A 17,484-nucleotide genomic window follows, 5' to 3' on the forward strand; every position below is an offset into this window, starting at 1 on the left:
CTCAATGTTTTAAACTGAGCTGAACCTTAACTACAGTTTTTCCCTTAAACCATCACTTACTATCATTATTACACAACACAAAATGGAGATGTTGTTTTATAGTGTTTATTAACCTTTGAAATCAAGTGTGACAGTGAAAACATTAGGTCTCCTGGAATGAAACACGTGATAGATCTCACTCTCTTATACTCTGCACTCGTTTTCTCCACCATAAAGATAAAAAAACCCCATATATACACAAGTAAACTGCACAATATATTAAGAATATTATTAGCACATTATCGAGAGTGTCTCTGCTCATTAAAATATAACACCAATTTAATGATCTTTTTAAACTCAATAATTTACATTTTTTAATTTACATACAGTAATATTTGATGAGTCATAGTACAGGCCATGACTCATTCTGCTATCGGAGTCACAGCACAGGTGAGATAAAATGCTTTTTTCACAGAAGACGTATTAGTTGTCACAGTAGGAAATAGCATAGAAAACAAATCACATTAATTATGGATGAATTCCATGTAGCTGCTTTGATTTCAGGGTCATTGTATTGTACATTTTGGCTTTCTGCCACACTCGCAGCCAGATAGAACAAAGCCATTGTTTGTGTTATTGGTCATTCTGTGCTTTTTCTGCTAGGACAAGACAAAATGTCTACTGTGAGAGAAGCCGAAACCCTGAAATCTCTCAGCTGATTTTTCCCCTCTGGAAGCACTTTTGGCCGAGAAGCAGTTTATAACTTGAATCATTGAGGTAAAACTTTTAGCAGCATTTAAATCACACAAAGGAGAACAGATAAAAAAGTGGACAGAGTGGTTAAGAGTTTACTTTTTGTAAAAGAAATATGTATCAGTAAAGAGCCCTTTTTGCAAATACAGTAGTAACAAACCTGCTGGTGTTATATGTGGTGCTGGAGAAGACAGGAATGCACACAAGTTAAGCCTTGGCCTTTTTAAACTACGAAAAATAAACAAGGCTTCTATGTAAACCTGATTTTCTTCCTTTATACAAGGATATTTAACCTCACTAGTTTCCTATTCAACATTTAGTCATTCTGTTAATCAAGAATCCATGACAAAACAATCAAACCCAGTTACGCCGTCAGTTGTTGCGGGCTGTTTTTGTAATGCTTTTAACATTTAGATGTTACAAAATGTGCCTTAATGTCAATGTGTACCAGGTCTACTTTAGTCCACCATTACAGCTCCAGGTAGACACACTACATCCCGTCAGGATAAATCCTTTTATCTGCAGTTAGTCAGCAGGATTACCTCTACCCTTGTTATCAGGGTTTGAGTCTTAACTTGGGCTGTGCAAGGGTTACAATCCCAATCACTGAAGATAATAAACCACAAAATCCAACCACTCCTGCGTTCGATTGGTATATACCCAGCCTGTCAAGGGGAATGAAGAGATCACATATATTTTTAATCATATCCAAGGCAACAGCAGGATGTGATCTTAGGCTCTCTATCAGAAGAAAGAGAAACGCATCAAGCTGAGGGATGACTGCTTCAGCCACATCAGGACTCTCATTGAGATGCAGCTCCATTTTCTGTCTAAAGTGTCTGTCTCTCGCCTTCTGTGTCATTAACTGGACAACTTCATAAACACCTCTGGTCAGACTTGTAACTAGCGAGAGGAAATAGCATCGAGAGGCATTTAGACTCCAACGTTCCTTGTTGATATTGCGGATAAGACCAACATTTCTGGCCCAAAGTACATTGTCACAGATAAAGTAGAGGGCGCGGTTGACGTTGGCCGCAGTAAGGCACAGGCACAGCACTCGGTCAGAGAGTTGCATGGTTCGTTTAGCAGCCTCAATGGAATTTATTGTGTTCCCCAGCCTGAACACTGACAAAGGAGGAAGAAGAAAAATCATATTAGAGCAGTAATCAATTTAATATGAAATGTCAGGTCAACATTTCATTAAAAAAAGTCCACTATGGAGGGTAGGATAGAGAAAACCTACGTTAAGCTTTATTTCACCTAATCTACTGTGTCTTTCATCGTCAAGTTGTCTATCTGAGGGAAAAGGGTCATGGACACTTATTCAGAGCTTTTACTTACTGTGTGACAACAAGTCTAGCTCACAGGCTTGGCCTTGCGATCAATGCTTTTTGAGCCATTAAAAAGCAACATTTTTGCGTCCTTTACAAGCAGGCAGGAGCTTTGTGGATGCAGCTCTGATGCACAAAGGAGATATAGGTAAACAGGAACATAGACTGGCCCTGAGAGGGACATGGTGTTTCTTGCCTGACTCTGCTGAAGCGCAAGATTGACTAAGAACAATATCAAACCAAGTGTTTTTGTAGAGGTATAGGATTTATGGAAAGACGCGAGCATGATCTTATTAAAGCCAGACACTGCTATGACTTCTGTATATTGATATAAATGCTGTAAATTGTACTGACACAAAAGCTTGTTTGTCTCGAATAACAAAATTAAATTCAATAAATCCAATACTTAGTGTCAAAGTACTGAAAGCTTTCAGTGAGGCTTGTAAAGAAAGCCTTCGATGAGCTGTCAGAGCCAGTCTTAGGGTTGCCAGTGTTACAGACACAGTTGGTGCAGGTCCATGTGTCAGCACAAAGTCTGGTCCCCCACACAAGGTCTATCTCAGTTCACAGGGGAATAGCTACAGACTGACACCGCAATAAACAGTCATTAATCAGGTCAAAGTTGAGGGGATATCAATTTGAAACAGAATGTAACATTTAGAAAGCACAAAGAAATGTGACCCTGAAACACTTTTTCAAATATCCTTCAAAATGAGTTGTATACCATTTGTTTAAGTGCTGGAAGAAAATAATTAAGGTATAGTTGTAGTCGCACAACATGCAACAAAAAGTACACATTCACATATCAAAGTTCAGATTCAACAACCTGTCAACTTTACAATGTGTCTTGGCAAAATTGGCAGTATGGAGGCAGTTTGAAAAAGTAATACTATTCATTTGATAGTGCCATAACGTATCAAAGTTTTCCTGCAGTTTTAAAGCAGAGGTAGGCATAGTTCTCCCAAAATACCAACCACCTTCACTATAACATTATCAAAATGTCATTTAGTAACTTACTAAATGTAATATTTATGTTCAGGGTAAAGGTGTACTGCTTCACATGATGATGTGTTGAACCTGGGCGGCTTATGGCCTAAACATGAAGTTTACCAAGTTGTGTCTTTAACATGCCATTCGAGGAACATCTACAATGTCCTTTTTATTGTCACCTCTGACTACGAACGCAAGTGTGGCAAGGGTGAAGGACTTAAAGCGGCCCCTTAGGTTAATAATTATGAGGCAGATGTGTTTTCTATAACAATAGAAAACGTGCATGTCACTAATTTCAGTTAGGTTTCATTCTCCTACTTCAGTAGAAAATACACAATCAATTATCAAACATTTTTTAAACATTCTCATCATTTAGAATATAAATATTTTGCTGACTTTTCCAGTTATTTTACAATCTTCCACAAACTTTGCTTGAACACAAAGTTCAAACTGTACAACCTGGTCCTGGTTTTAATGACCATGAGAACACAGTGCTAAGTGATTGTAAACAGAAGACAGCAGATAGAGGTTTCTTTATTAGAACTCAAACGTTCAATGGCTCTTGGAAAAAAATGAGTCTGACATAACACATACTGTCATCGTTACTTTTTACTCTTTTCCATTAAAAAACAACCAAGACCAAAGAAAAAGGTAATAGAGCGAGTTATAATTGCAGGTTGTGACAGATAAAGGATTTTTTAAATCGACCAAAGAAAATGAACAAACAACCTTTTTCGTGGTCTATTAGTTTCTGAAAACAAAATCCATTATTAAATGTGAAAACTTGCAGTCCTGCTTTGTTTTGTTTGGACTGTTGATGAAACAAATCAAACTATTAGAAGGTATTAAATGGGGCTCAGGTATTACAATTTGAACTGTGAATTTAATCCTGCTGCAGATTTAGTTTGGGAACCCTTAAAAAAACATCGGGGGTTTCGGTAATGAACACAACTGTCACTCCTGTAAGATCCTGAGAGACCCCTCCTCACTTTACAGTAACTTATACTCACGTTTTCTTCCAGCGCTCATGTTGGTTTCCAGACTTTTGAGTTTCGCCACAAGGTCCTTTCTTTCGGAGTTGTTCCGAAGTAAATAAATCGAGAGTGCACATGCATATTGTGTTGCCCTGAAATAGATAAAGTAGACAGTGAGCAAAGAGAAAGTTGAGGTTAAGTCAAGGCTGCACTTGTCTTTGTTACAACCTCATCTAACTTTTCTATTGATATATACATCATGGAAGGTTAAAGACTAGCCCACAAACATTTAAACGACTTACCTGAATATACGGTCTCTTCCTTGACTTTGGCTGGTGAACAGCACAACCGCGTCCATTGATAAATCTAAGAAGAACAGCTTGTTCTAGCTGAGCTGCGCCCTCGTTCAAAGACGTAAAGCGTCAATTTCTGGCTACCGAAGAATGACAATTCCTTAAGCTCACTTTAAGCAATGTTATCAAAGGAGGTTCATCAAAGGTTGCCGATATAAACTCAAGTACGTAATGTTGATTTCGAAACTTCTTTCACGTTGACTCTAAGGTAGTTGCACTGTTGGTTTGGTCGACACTCACAGCTGAGACAGACCTTCGTTTTTTAGCACGGACAGCTTAGCAAACGGACCAAAGCCGGACGGGTTTAGTAGACGGACCAGAGCTTTATTGGTTACTTGGTTGCCATCAGTGTAAAGTAACTAAGTACTTTACCTCAAGTTCTGTACTTCAGTACAATTTTGAGAGACCTTTACTTTACTTTAGTGTTTGTTTGTTTTTTGTGCTACTTAGTTCTTGTGCTCCACTGCAATTATTTAATAATGTGTTGTTACTTTGGAGGTTTGGATTAATGATATGACATATAATCAACACTTAAATTAAACTTTAGGTACACCTGGAGCAACATTCAGCTACACTTCAGTATACAAAGTCTTTAAGTTAGACCTTTATCACATGAATGCATCAATAATTCAAATCAAAATATCATATCATCATATATATTATTCTGAAATTTACCAATTTACATTATAAGTACTTTTACTATTTTTTACTCATACTTTTGTACTTTTACTTGAGTAACCTTTCGCATGCAGGACAGAGTATCCCTACACTTTGGTATAAAATCCAAAATTCTCCAAACTCTGGTCACCATGGTGAATCTACATTTAATGGTGAATCTACATTTAATGGCATCACAGTTTGAAAGTTTACAGGTAAAGAAAATAATAATAACACTAATATTAAGAACAATAATTAAAACTGTTAAATAATACAATTCACAATATGTTATGAGAAAAAACAATATAAGCTAGACGATAACAACAGTCACTGTCAACACCTTAATGATTTTAAAAGACACATTAAGATTTCATGTGACACAACAATGTTAGAGTGAATATTGTGTTGTTTGGAGAGCAATTAACATTTTATCAGTGTTAAAGATGTACATACATTTTTTAAACAATAGGGGGCATTGTAATCATTTTTAACTGGTTAAATGCAAATAAATAAATGGTAAAACTATATCACATTTGCCTATAGCACATTTTTGTATAAATATGGTTTTGGAATTTAAAAAACTATATAATCTAGCATTTCAATACATTTAATTATTGCACAATATCCAGTAGGATTTCACTGCAGAACAAAGTCGTCATATTGCATGTGAAAGGTCAAACAGGTGGCGAATGATAAGAGCCTTTTTGATTGTTTGAGCCTGCAGAAGATGTCTTCGAGAGACTGAAGAGGCCCCATTGATTTTCCGGTGATGGATCTACCGTGATTAAAGATGATAACACAAGCTTTACACAGATTGATCTACTAATCCTAAAAAAAAAGATTGTCTTAAACTGACAAGATTACATTTTAATGTAACAGATATATATAGTAATTTTTAAGATTGTCTGTATTCCCTAACCCTTTACCACAATTTAATCAGTCAATTAAAAGGTTAATTCATCTAATTGTTCCACTGCCAATTAATCCCAAACTACATGCCTCCTGCTTATTAAAAAGGCATAGATTAATTGCTGAATTTGACAGTAATAAGTAGCAGGGGAGATGCATAAAATCTTTATATCTCAAGCATAATCTAATATCGGAACCAAGATTAGTGACAGTGAATTGAATGAACAAGTTAGGCTGCTGGAGGCTTACAGCTGGCATGTCAAAAGGTTGGAAGATGTTTAATTTGGTGTCATTTTTAGTAATTTCCCTCTTCTTTTATAGGGATAAGGGCAAAACAAATCAAACAGTAATTACCTTATTGCAGTCACTCAGTTACATGGTACTCTTTCAGTTCACATATTGGGTAGGGAATTTGTAATGGTAATAAATGAATGATGTTCAAATGTATTAATGTCTCTTCTTATCACACAAAAGACAACAACAAAATACACCACGAGCCTTCCTACATTGGATAAGCCCACTTTGATTAGTTGTTAAGTGTGGCCATTTTGTGTCAATTTGAGATGATTTTGAGTCCGTTTGTGGTTCCTTTGTGTGTTTTTGTGTTTTGGTTATTTTGCAGAATCTTTTCATTTCTTCTCAGTTTTTTGTTTATTGAGATCATTTTGATTCCCTTCTATGTTTTGCTCCGACATTTTGTAGGTGAAGGTCAGAGGGGTCCGTGAGGTTATTGGCCCGTTGGCGTGCCTGGAAGATGTGTTCATTAATCTATAGGCATACATCACTGTGTCTAACGCAACCTAAGCAATTTGGGCTAACTTGATGTTGTTCAATCCATTGGTTGTCCAAGCTTAAACACTTCCATATTCCTTTTGGTTTCAAGCTGGAATCGTATCAGTTTTATATAATAAAGTTAAAGGTAATGGCCCCCATTAACTCTACACGTTTGTCTGCTGCATTGGAGCAGGGAGATCACTGAGAAACTAGAGCATTTGACTATTCTTTTTTTATAGGTCAACCAGAGTGGCAACCAACTTTTAGAGAAAACCTTTAGGACAAAGTGAATGTAGTCAAGGTAACCATCAATGCCAGTAAATTCACCACCTCAGATGATGACTTTTTTCTCTCCCACAATCTGCTTCAGCTCGTCTCTACTGCCCGTGTTTGACAAACCAAGTCTGTGTACGTAGATGCATCATTTCAGTTTTTTTGCTGTTCCAGTAGCGCACTGCCCTGGCATCACTCTTGATTCACAATTCAGTTTAGTCAACACTAAGTGTTTTGCTAAAGGATTAATAGCCAGAGATAATTTCCTAAACCTCAAGATTATTTAACAAACTTGATGCTGTTTTGAAAGTGTTTCTGTAATCTTCAAAAACTACTCTCATCATTTGGATGATAAAAAGGGATCTTTTTTTTTTAGCTTGAATGTATGATGATACTTGCGAAGCACAAACTAAATTGGCTGGATGGGATCTTCATTGTAATCAAACATGCCTGGAATTAAAGTGCCTCTGGCCACCATGACTCATGAGCACTAAAGATGTATGCTCTTCCCTCACAAACTGAATAATAACAATAATAATGGACTAAGTGGCAATACAGACAGACTTTGAGAGAGACCTGTACACATTCGATTACTGCAGTAAAGACTTTAATGATCTAACCCTGAGATTCTTTGACATGTACACCGTTGGGATTATAATGGTGAGAATTACTGTCATAATTTCATTCTACTTGACCTCATATTTGTTGTTTATGATGTTGAATTGTGGATGTGCAAATATCACAGTGTGATCTGTGTTTTAAGTTTGTGATCAGTGAAATTGTGTTTTAATGTTATCTGTGATTTGGTCTTGGGTTTCTCAATTGTGGTCTTGTAATTCCTGATTTTTTCAACAAAGAATTTGAAAAACATGTACTCCTCCAGGTGTTTAAGGTTGAGTCACAATGCAATATTGATGTCAACCTTTACCAGCCAAGGACAACATTTTCCATGCTGTCCAACTGCCCAATTGAATGCCTTGTATTAAACCTAAGCAACTAAATTGTCACTGAGATAGTAAATTACCTCATTCTCCAGAAATGCTAAGAGCTTCTCTTGACAATACACATATACACAAATGGTAGGTGAAATGGTAATTCCTTAATCTGGTATGTACTTAAATAAGACATACAACATCCAGCATTTAGCTGCAACACATTATGCGTTGCTGTAATGATGAGTTTTAATTACAAATGTATTGATAGATTAGTCATCACATGTCACAAAGATATCTAGTCACAAATGTAATGTAGTCTGATTGCTGTGCAAAATGTTATCTTACAAAATGTGAACTTCCATCTCATTTACTTCCATCTTATGTCCTCCATGTGATTAAAGCCTCTGTCATCTCTGCACATGTGAGATTCAGTGTATTTGTTTGTTATGGCTTGGTGAGGCAATTATGATCTGATGCAATACTTGAGAAATATTGTAAACTGCTAATGTATTGTCTACGATTTTAATGGTTTGTCCACATCCATCTGAACTCCACATATTATTTCTAGTATTATGGACATGTTTGGAGGTCAGACCCAATTGTAGTTTTTCCAAATCCCAGGGGCTCTTTGTAGACAAGGTCACTCTTGCATTATCAGCTGGACTTATTTCCATAAAAGTAAAGCCATTGTGATGATCTGGAGTAGAAACTGTGACCTTGAAATCCTTTCTCATTTGGCACTAGTGAACGTTTTTTCATGTACAGTATATATTCAGTTATAATTGATTCATTCCAAACTTCAGAGAATTACTTTATATATCATGTTAAGGCTGCCTGACAATCTTCACATTTGCCTGGTTTCGATCTCACTTCAATATTTTAAGTAACATCTGCAGTGTTATAATCAGTGAAAGTGATTTTTGATCTGTAAAAGTTGTAGATGATAAAATGACTTTCCAAACTGTAGTCGTTATAAGTGATGATTAACACTTTCTATTCAAAATCATGTTAAATCTATTTCAACTTAACTTTCTTATTGTTCTTGAACTCAATACAGATACTGTGTGCTGCAGAGTGAGTTATAACACAGCACTATAATTGGAATTAATTGGAACTATTTTACCGAAAATAATGATGCAATCAATTTAACATACTTAGCACATGTTGTATTTTAAAAACATGTGCTAAGAAATAAAACTTATGAAATGACATCTTCACCTCTCTGCCACCGCAGCAAAGCCTTATACATTGTATCCCTTCCAAAGTCCTTCATATTGTTTGTTGAGTCAGTTATATCCCTACGCACAACTCATTTATTTGAGAGTGATACTGCTGTTGTGGCATTTTAGTCCGTTTCTGAATTTAAAAGTCAGGCGGCATATAAACATGAACATACGGTAAGTAATGTTATTTTAAAGGTTGTTTGCTATTGTCTGGGCATGGCAATACAATCCAGTTTGGGTACTTTCCTGAGAAATGAGAGAGAGAGAGTTGATTGTGTTGTACTTTTTGCAACACCACAGATGTTAAGACTCGTTTTGAAACACAGAGAATTGCAGCTCAAAGAGAAGCCTGCTGTTATACATTATTCATAACAAGTACTTTGTCTTGACGTTAAATTAAATCTAACCATTTCTTGAATACATCCAACAACCAATCCTTGTTTTTTTCAGTATTTTACAAGGAGTACTTTACCTTAATGTATTTATAAGAAAGCTTTCTATGGACATTGTCTTGCCGGTTAAAAGAAATTGAAAGAAAACTTAAATAGAAAATCATCTTGATTGGGCCATAATAGCATTGTCATTGGCCAATATGAAAGTATATTCTTTTACAAGGCAATTGAGTATTTAAAGTCAATTTTGTGAAAGAAATGTTGAAATTAGAAAACCCAAAAAGGCTCATTAAGAAAAAAAAGGAAGAGATAATTCCAAAACACAATCCACGTCCTTTTAGACAATTTTCTTGCTTGCTTCTAAAGTTTGCTTTGGCAATTTAAAAACATAATTAAAAGGTTTATGAACAACAGTCACTGAATACAAGTGGAACCAGTGCTTACTACAACACTTGAGTTAAGGCTGTGAACGTCTGGTGCTTTTTCTATGGTATCATATACTTTCTAATTTTAGCTTGGTATACCGTGTGTTCCTAAAACTCATTAGACATAGCCATTTGTTTTATATTTGACACTCTCTTTAGGTATTTATGTTAATTGCACTTTCAATAATTGAAGTACAGAATTAGATATGTGGCATTTGTGTTTATTACATAAGCAAGTTACTCATATCAGGTCAAGGTTTTTTTTCAGTACATTGTAAAAAACTAAAAGTTGATTAATGTGCAAGAACAGAAAGAATATATGTGGATCAATAAAAACAATCGATCTCAGATCTGAAGTGTGGGAGGTTATTACATAATCGGGGGTCTACGACCTTAAACACCAAATATCACTGAAGTTTCTGCCTCAACAGCTGCAATGCACATCTAAGAGTTCTCTTTCAAGGAACAGAGGGGTTGAGTAGTGTAGGAGTTCAGACATGTAGGAAGGAAACGGCCCATTCAAAGCCTTCGGAACGAGCAACCGAAAATAAAGTCGATACTAACTAAAGACTTTAGTGAATGTTAGCGCGTACTGGGCTGATTTGCTCTGTTATTGGCAAATACCTATCAGCAGCTTTCTGTATGTTTTGGCCAAATGGAACAACGTTTTAGTCTTTTAATTCTTGAGACAGACAGAGAAAGAAAGATGTGTCAATGGCTCTCATTACTTTGGAGTGGTTCTTATGGGAACAACCTAAATATCAGTGTTGTCATACACATTCTACAGTACATGCTTTGTTTGCCAAACTGACACAAAAACATAGTTGTGCCAAAGTGTCATACATGCATCTTTTCACTCTTGTTCAAAAGGAAGAGGCTACAGATACAGACAAAAGGAAATTGATCGCACTCTTACTGTAAGAAGCTGTTTGCACCCTCATAAAGAAAGCTCTGTGAGGCTTTGTGTGGGGTTAAGGATGTTCTCCTAGAGTGCTGACGTACAAGAAATAATCTCAGAGCAATGACATCAGTATACTATATTTAGAAAGTGTTACATATTCAACTATAGTTACACTGAATTATATCATTTCTATTCTTGGCTACATTTATATTTCATGTTACACTAAATAACTAAAACGTATACAGTGTATATCCTATACTACTAATATCAACAATAATTGCTGCTTTATTTTGTAAAATACTATATGATATTGCTACATTTACTACTACATACTTATTGTATGTACTTCTTATTATGCATTATATTAAGATCATGAACTATATCTATTGATTTTTACATTCTTCCTTGTGCTTCTGCTGCACCTGAATTTTCCGTCCAGGGATCAGGAAAGGCTCATCTTTTCTTATCTCATCTTTATTTATGAATTACAAATGGATCAAATTAAAGCAACTTTTATCAAGCGAGGCTCAGGAGTATGACATTGAAGCACAAACCGCTCCTGATGTGCAGCCTGGCAGCTCCTGCCATTAGTGTATGAATGTGTGTGCGGTAAAGTGCATTGATGGTCGATAAAATAAAAATTGGTGTCCATTTAAAGTGGTTCACCAGCTTAAATAAGCATCTTTGACAGTTCCATTTTTTATTATTGAGGTATAGATTTCTTTTTAAGAGAAACCTGAGAATAAGACACATAGACATAGTCATAGTCTGTCGTTTTTAATTTGAGTCCTGCACTTAAACCTTCCCTCTATTTCCTTACTCGTCCTTACTTCAAACCCCAATCCTTATCTTCATAGATATTTGTTACGTTATAACATTTTCATTGCTACAACACCCTATTCAATAAAAGATGTAAGACATGTACGTTGTGTTTTGTCTGCTGTAAAGGAAGGATACCACACTTGTTTTTTTTAATATATTTCAGAGTGTTGACTCTTTTCAGTACAGCATGGGATTTAAGATTCTTTCCCTGACATGTAAGCCTCAACACCAGTGTAGATATTTCTTTATTGAGTCGCAGGGAAAAACAACTAGGACTAAGACAAGTGGCTTTAAGCTCTTCCATTAATCTTCACACTTCTATGTTTTCCTCTACCTTATGTCCTTGTATCGTTACATGGCAACACAAGCGAAGAGCTTCCATTATGTGAGCCGTCAATCTTTATGCCATTACATTAATCAACTGGTGGGAGAAACGTGCCCAGAATAGGAACGTGTGGCTTAAAGGCAGAGAGGCAATCAGAACAAAGTCAATGATTATTTTGGGACAGTTTCAAATCAATAATTGGATTATTTTAGCAAGTTGATTAAGTAACTTCAACTGATAACTTGGGGCCAAAAGCTAGAATGTAGTGTTTCCAGATAAGCACTTCAGTGAAGAACAATATGATGGGATGTTGTTCAGTGATATTTTTATTGTACTTACTTTCTCGAGGTTAAATCCTTGATGAAATGGAGCTGCTCAACAACATAAAGTTGGGGAAACCTGGGTAATGTGTTCAACCTTTCATCAGAGAAACCTGCTGTTTGCACAGAGCGTTTACCACTATACTGGCACGCTGTATGTGACAGTTAGCAAAACAATTAACAGGGAAATGTCATGAAATGTAAAAAAGAAGCTGTAAAACAAACAAATAGTTGGTAGTTTGACGGCGCATAAGTAAGACACACGTATTGCACCTATTCACCATTAACCATTTGTGAGGTATAGTGATGACTCAGTGCCTTTTGATTACAGTAATAACGTTCATGCATTCAAAATACCCCAAGGTTCTTTAAACTGGACTTCCAGGAAACAAAGCGATTATGACTCAGTCAAAATTAGGCTCTCAAATCTGATTACATTTACATTTGAAGTGTAAATGTATAGGAAATGTTTTTCCAGTTTTCTATATCAATACAATGGTGAACTGTGTCTTATTTAAAAGCAAAAATAACTCTCATTAAGAAGAGATCTGAATGTATATATTAATGTACAATCATAACCCAACCGAATACAAATGTGTGTTTTGAGGCTTCGCAGAAATATGAGCACAATATCCACAGGGCCGTTATTAATATTAAAATAAGCCTTAACAATCCACACAGATATAATATTTTGAGTGGAAGCATCCTTATGTAGCAGCATCATTTGCCTATATGTATGCAAACGCAAGGGTTGAGACTTGATATTGATTGAACTTGCACAGCCTTTTTCAGATGGGAATTTATTCATTTAAAGTATTGAAAATAGATTCAAAATCTCTGCTCTTGTGAAGAAATGTATAATATTACTGCAAGATGCTGTCAGGCTTCAGCATCTAAACTTCCTATTGTGAAACAGTGTGTTACAAATACAACTCGTAAACTGATGACAACAATTATTTTAGAAACACAAAACAGAAGATTGAAGCAAATATTAATTCCTAAATCCTTCCTGAAAGTTTGCAATGACTATCTTTAAGGACTCATTTCTTATTTTTTGTACCATTACAGACCTATTCGCTCTCTATCTAATGATTATAATTTGCCTGAAGTGTAACTGTCACACTGGCTTAGCCTCTGTTATTACTTAATTTATTCTTCTGTCTGTCTTCCAAAATAACAAATGGATGTAATTTATATATTGTCAAGTCATGAATAGATTCTGTTATATCATGCACTTATTCTTGAAATCTTGATTTGTATTACTGCTTCAAATTCTTTGAGTAAGACAAGGATGAGACGTGATATGGAAAAGAATGAAGCAGTATTGTGGTATTTGTTCACGTTTGCAGATCTACGAGGACCTGGTGAATTTAAAAAGATTATTTCCATGTTGCAGAGTTGGAGAAAAAACTTTTTATCACACCAGACTTAATAAAAGAGCTGGAATGAATTCTTTGAACATTTTGAAGGGTTATTTGCAGACAGGGCACAAGATGTGCTCTTCGGTACATCACACAATCTCTCTGGTTATATACATATCGTGTGTGTTAAGGTCCTGCAGAGACCAACAGCAGTCTGGTATTCGCCACCAAGTCTTGCATTTGATTTTATCTATAGGGAAAAGGTGACTTCTACCAAATTAGCAAATGAAAATCTAAATATATATACATGCTCATGGATGCATTTCCCACTTAAGATATACAATATCAGGAATGGGGTCTAATCACCAAAGACTGAAACATTTCTATCACATTAATGATGTGTCAACAAATGTTCTTTAAAAAAACATGAAGTCTCTCCTGATTGAAAGGGACACATCCACCAATTCTAAGGACAGCCTGCATCAAATTCTGACAGTGTCAGACGTTTTGCACACAATTTTCTCTGTGCAATGTGACTGCTGTTAAAACTTTTTCCTACAAACCAACCCGTCTGATTATAGCATGAGGTGGCTCAGAATGCAGATTGACGAACACGTTTATGACATGTCTCGACTTAAATCTATTTATTTTTACTACATTGTAGCTCCAGGATTTAAAAGAAATTCAGCCCACAGTCTGACAAGCACCAGCGCTGATATCGTACAGTCTGGCACCAAGATTTCACTCGACCCAGCTGACTCAAGGTGACATGCAATGAACCCAAAATATTGTTTGTTATTGCATGGTGGCTTGTAGGAGGTCACATCTTTGAGCCAAATGTTTGCCCACTACATTCCTGAGGCTGCTATCAGAGGTGGAAGAAGTATAACTTACCAAAAGTCATAATACCACTTATTAAAAGACTAAATGTCCTGCATTCAAAATCGTATTTCAGTAAAAGTACATAAAGCATTGGCATCAACATATAGTTGCAGTCCTAAAAGTACTTGTTTTGTGTGTTGACCTATTTCATCACACCAACAAATTATTATATGTTAATGTTTATTTATTAGTTTATGTTGTTTATGTGCTAATACACTACAGTATTGGCTCCCAAAAATGTAGTGGAGTAAACGTGTAAAGTAGCATAACATTTTAAAACTTGGATTAAGTACAAGTACCTCAAAATGGTACTAAAGGCAGGGCAACTTTATTTCTTATAGGTAATTCAAAGTGTTTTACATTAATGAAAGACATTAAAGGGGTAGTTCAGAATGTTGGACATAGGACCTAATTTCCAAGTGCTATTTATCAGTGGAGACCGTTTTCAACACGTTTCATCCAGTCCTTCTAGTTGAAGAGTTCGCTGGTGCTAGGCTAGCGCAAGTCAACGGTTTCTGCTAGCCTGCCAATAAAAACAGTCTTACCCACTCCACAGCACACCCAAAGCAAATAAATTAAAACACCAGACTATCGATGTTAATGTCTGTGTTGATAGAATAATGTTAGAAATAAATAACCTTGCATCGCAATGATCGCATTACATCTTGAGGGTCTAGTTTCTCAGCAGCGGCGGAATTATACTTTGCCCCGGTTATTTATGTAGTAACACAGAAGCGAGCTCCAGTCGGGACACCTAGTAGTACAGTGGGATTGAAACATTGGATTGTAAACGAATGACTAGGCAACATGGTGATTCAGTGCGCATTTCCACATTGTAAAAATAAACGCTACAGAGTTTCCACAAATTTTCAGTGCGAGATCCAGAAAGGAATCAACTGTGGCTTGTTGCTGCTTGCTTGGACATCAACACACCATACTCAACTCAAGTGGCAAATGTGTAGTGTGTATTTCAGAACAGACGACTTCGAAAAACCCCGCAATCTAAAGAACTACAAGTTACTGACAACGAATGCGATGCCATCCGTCTTTTCAGATGCACCAACAGCTACTGATGAACAGGTCATAACTTTTGGTAGGCTACTCTAGCTAATAAAGCTAGCCCCTTTCATAACGTTAGCCTACTGATAGATTGAGACTGGCAGACACATCTAGATCTTGAAAACTAGTGTCCATCTCCAGTTATAGAATCTGTGGGATAACTAAGTTCCACTCCCTGCAGCAAAAACATTCGTGACCTGTCGGCATTTGTGTACATTTTCTGCACTGGCACCACCAGTCTCCGGATGTTCTGTCCCGGTTCTCTACTGGAGCTCCAGCGGGGGCTGTCTGTACGTACGCTCTTTCTGTCTGCCCTTTGAGCATCCATCTCTCTAAGTTCTTCGTCAGAGTATTCCGCCTCGTACAGGTACGGTTCTTTGGATAAAACAAATCCTCATCATCGTCTTCAAAATCAGACACATCGGTATGTCTTTCAAACGTGGCCATATCTTGTTGATTGGTTAGTCCAATACAATTCCTTCGTGCACTGTATTCTGCTTCTGTAGCAATGACAGCTGCAGGTAAATAAACTATAATAGAGCCGGTAGCCTATTAGCAGATAATATCAGTCCACCACTGCCGTAGCCTACTACCAACTACGGGGAACAAAGTATAAACTATGCTGCTGAGACACTAGTCCCTAAAAATGCAATGCGATGCAAGGGTAGTTTTATTTCTAATATTAATTTATTTGCCTCGGGTGTACTGTGGAGTGGGTAAGACTGTTTTTATTGGCAGGCTAGCAGCAACCGTTGACTTGAGTTCGCTGGTGCTCTGCAACTAGAAGGATGAAACGTCTTGAAAACGGTCTCCACTGATAAATAGCACACTGGCTAACTTGGAAATGAGGTTCTATGTCCAAAATTCTGAACTACCCCTTTGAGAGCCTTAAGAAATAGTGCATCAGAAACACATTATAAAATGGCATTTAAAAACAGTCATTAACAAGCAAAGAGAATAAAATAAACATAATACAAGTTAATATATGTACGAAAGTATTGCTTGAGTACATGTATTCCAGTATGTTCCACTACTGCCTGCTGTGAATTTAAGATCAGTTATTTAATCATCAACATTAGACAGCTGCACATATTGTAGTACAACATTATATTATGATGTAGTTCATACAAACTCTTTATTGGGTGGTTTAAAACATGACATAGTAATTAACTGAATGTGGATATGTTAGTAACATCCTGTGTTAGTCTTTTTTATTCATCCAAAGTTCACTGTAAATGCCATGGTAAATCAGTCATGGAAAGACACACAGGCATGGCAGTAACTCTTGACTATACCAACTAAAATAAGTCATAACTAAAACTTCTGTAACATAAAATTCAATGTGCATACATTTTTAGAGAGGGTAAATGTATATTTTCTTAACATGTTGGCTTCAAGATACTGAAGACTAAATTATATTATCTATGTGCATCGTTAATGCAAACAGATGGAGCCAAAACAAAAAGGGAAAAGGGATACATACATACAGAACTGTGTAAGTAATTAAGAGGAGCAGTGAAGTCAGTATGAATTACAATATACAGTGGGGCAAAAAAGTATTTAGTCAGCCACCAATTGTGCAAGTCCTCCCATTTAAAAAGATGAGAGAGGCCTGTCATTTGTATCATAGGTATACCTCAACTATGAGAGACAGAATGAGAAAAAAAAATCCAGAAAATCACATTGTCTGATTTTTAATGAATTTATTTTCAAATTATTGTGGAAAATAAGTATTTGGTCAATAACAAAAGTTCATCTCAATACTTTGTTATATACTCTTTGTTGGCAATGACAGAGGTCCAACGTTTTCTGTAAGTCTTCACAAGGTTTTCACACACTGTTGCTG

General features: G+C 36.2%; 1 protein-coding gene across 1 annotated transcript; it reads right to left on the reverse strand.

The window, feature by feature from the left end:
• Positions 1-89: 89 nt before the first annotated feature.
• pex11a (peroxisomal biogenesis factor 11 alpha) lies at positions 90-4,660 on the reverse strand. The gene is made up of 3 exons (XM_063903957.1): positions 4,330-4,660; positions 4,064-4,179; positions 90-1,857 (listed from the first exon to the last, which is right to left on the reverse strand). The coding sequence occupies exons 1-3, from the start codon at positions 4,383-4,385 to the stop codon at positions 1,289-1,291; spliced, it is 741 nt and encodes a 246-aa protein (XP_063760027.1). The 5' UTR covers positions 4,386-4,660; the 3' UTR covers positions 90-1,288.
• Between the last annotated feature and the right edge of the window lie 12,824 nt (positions 4,661-17,484).

The sequence above is a fragment of the Eleginops maclovinus genome, chromosome 2, assembly GCF_036324505.1.
Source record: "Eleginops maclovinus isolate JMC-PN-2008 ecotype Puerto Natales chromosome 2, JC_Emac_rtc_rv5, whole genome shotgun sequence".
Classification (NCBI taxonomy): Eukaryota; Metazoa; Chordata; class Actinopteri; order Perciformes; family Eleginopidae; genus Eleginops; species Eleginops maclovinus.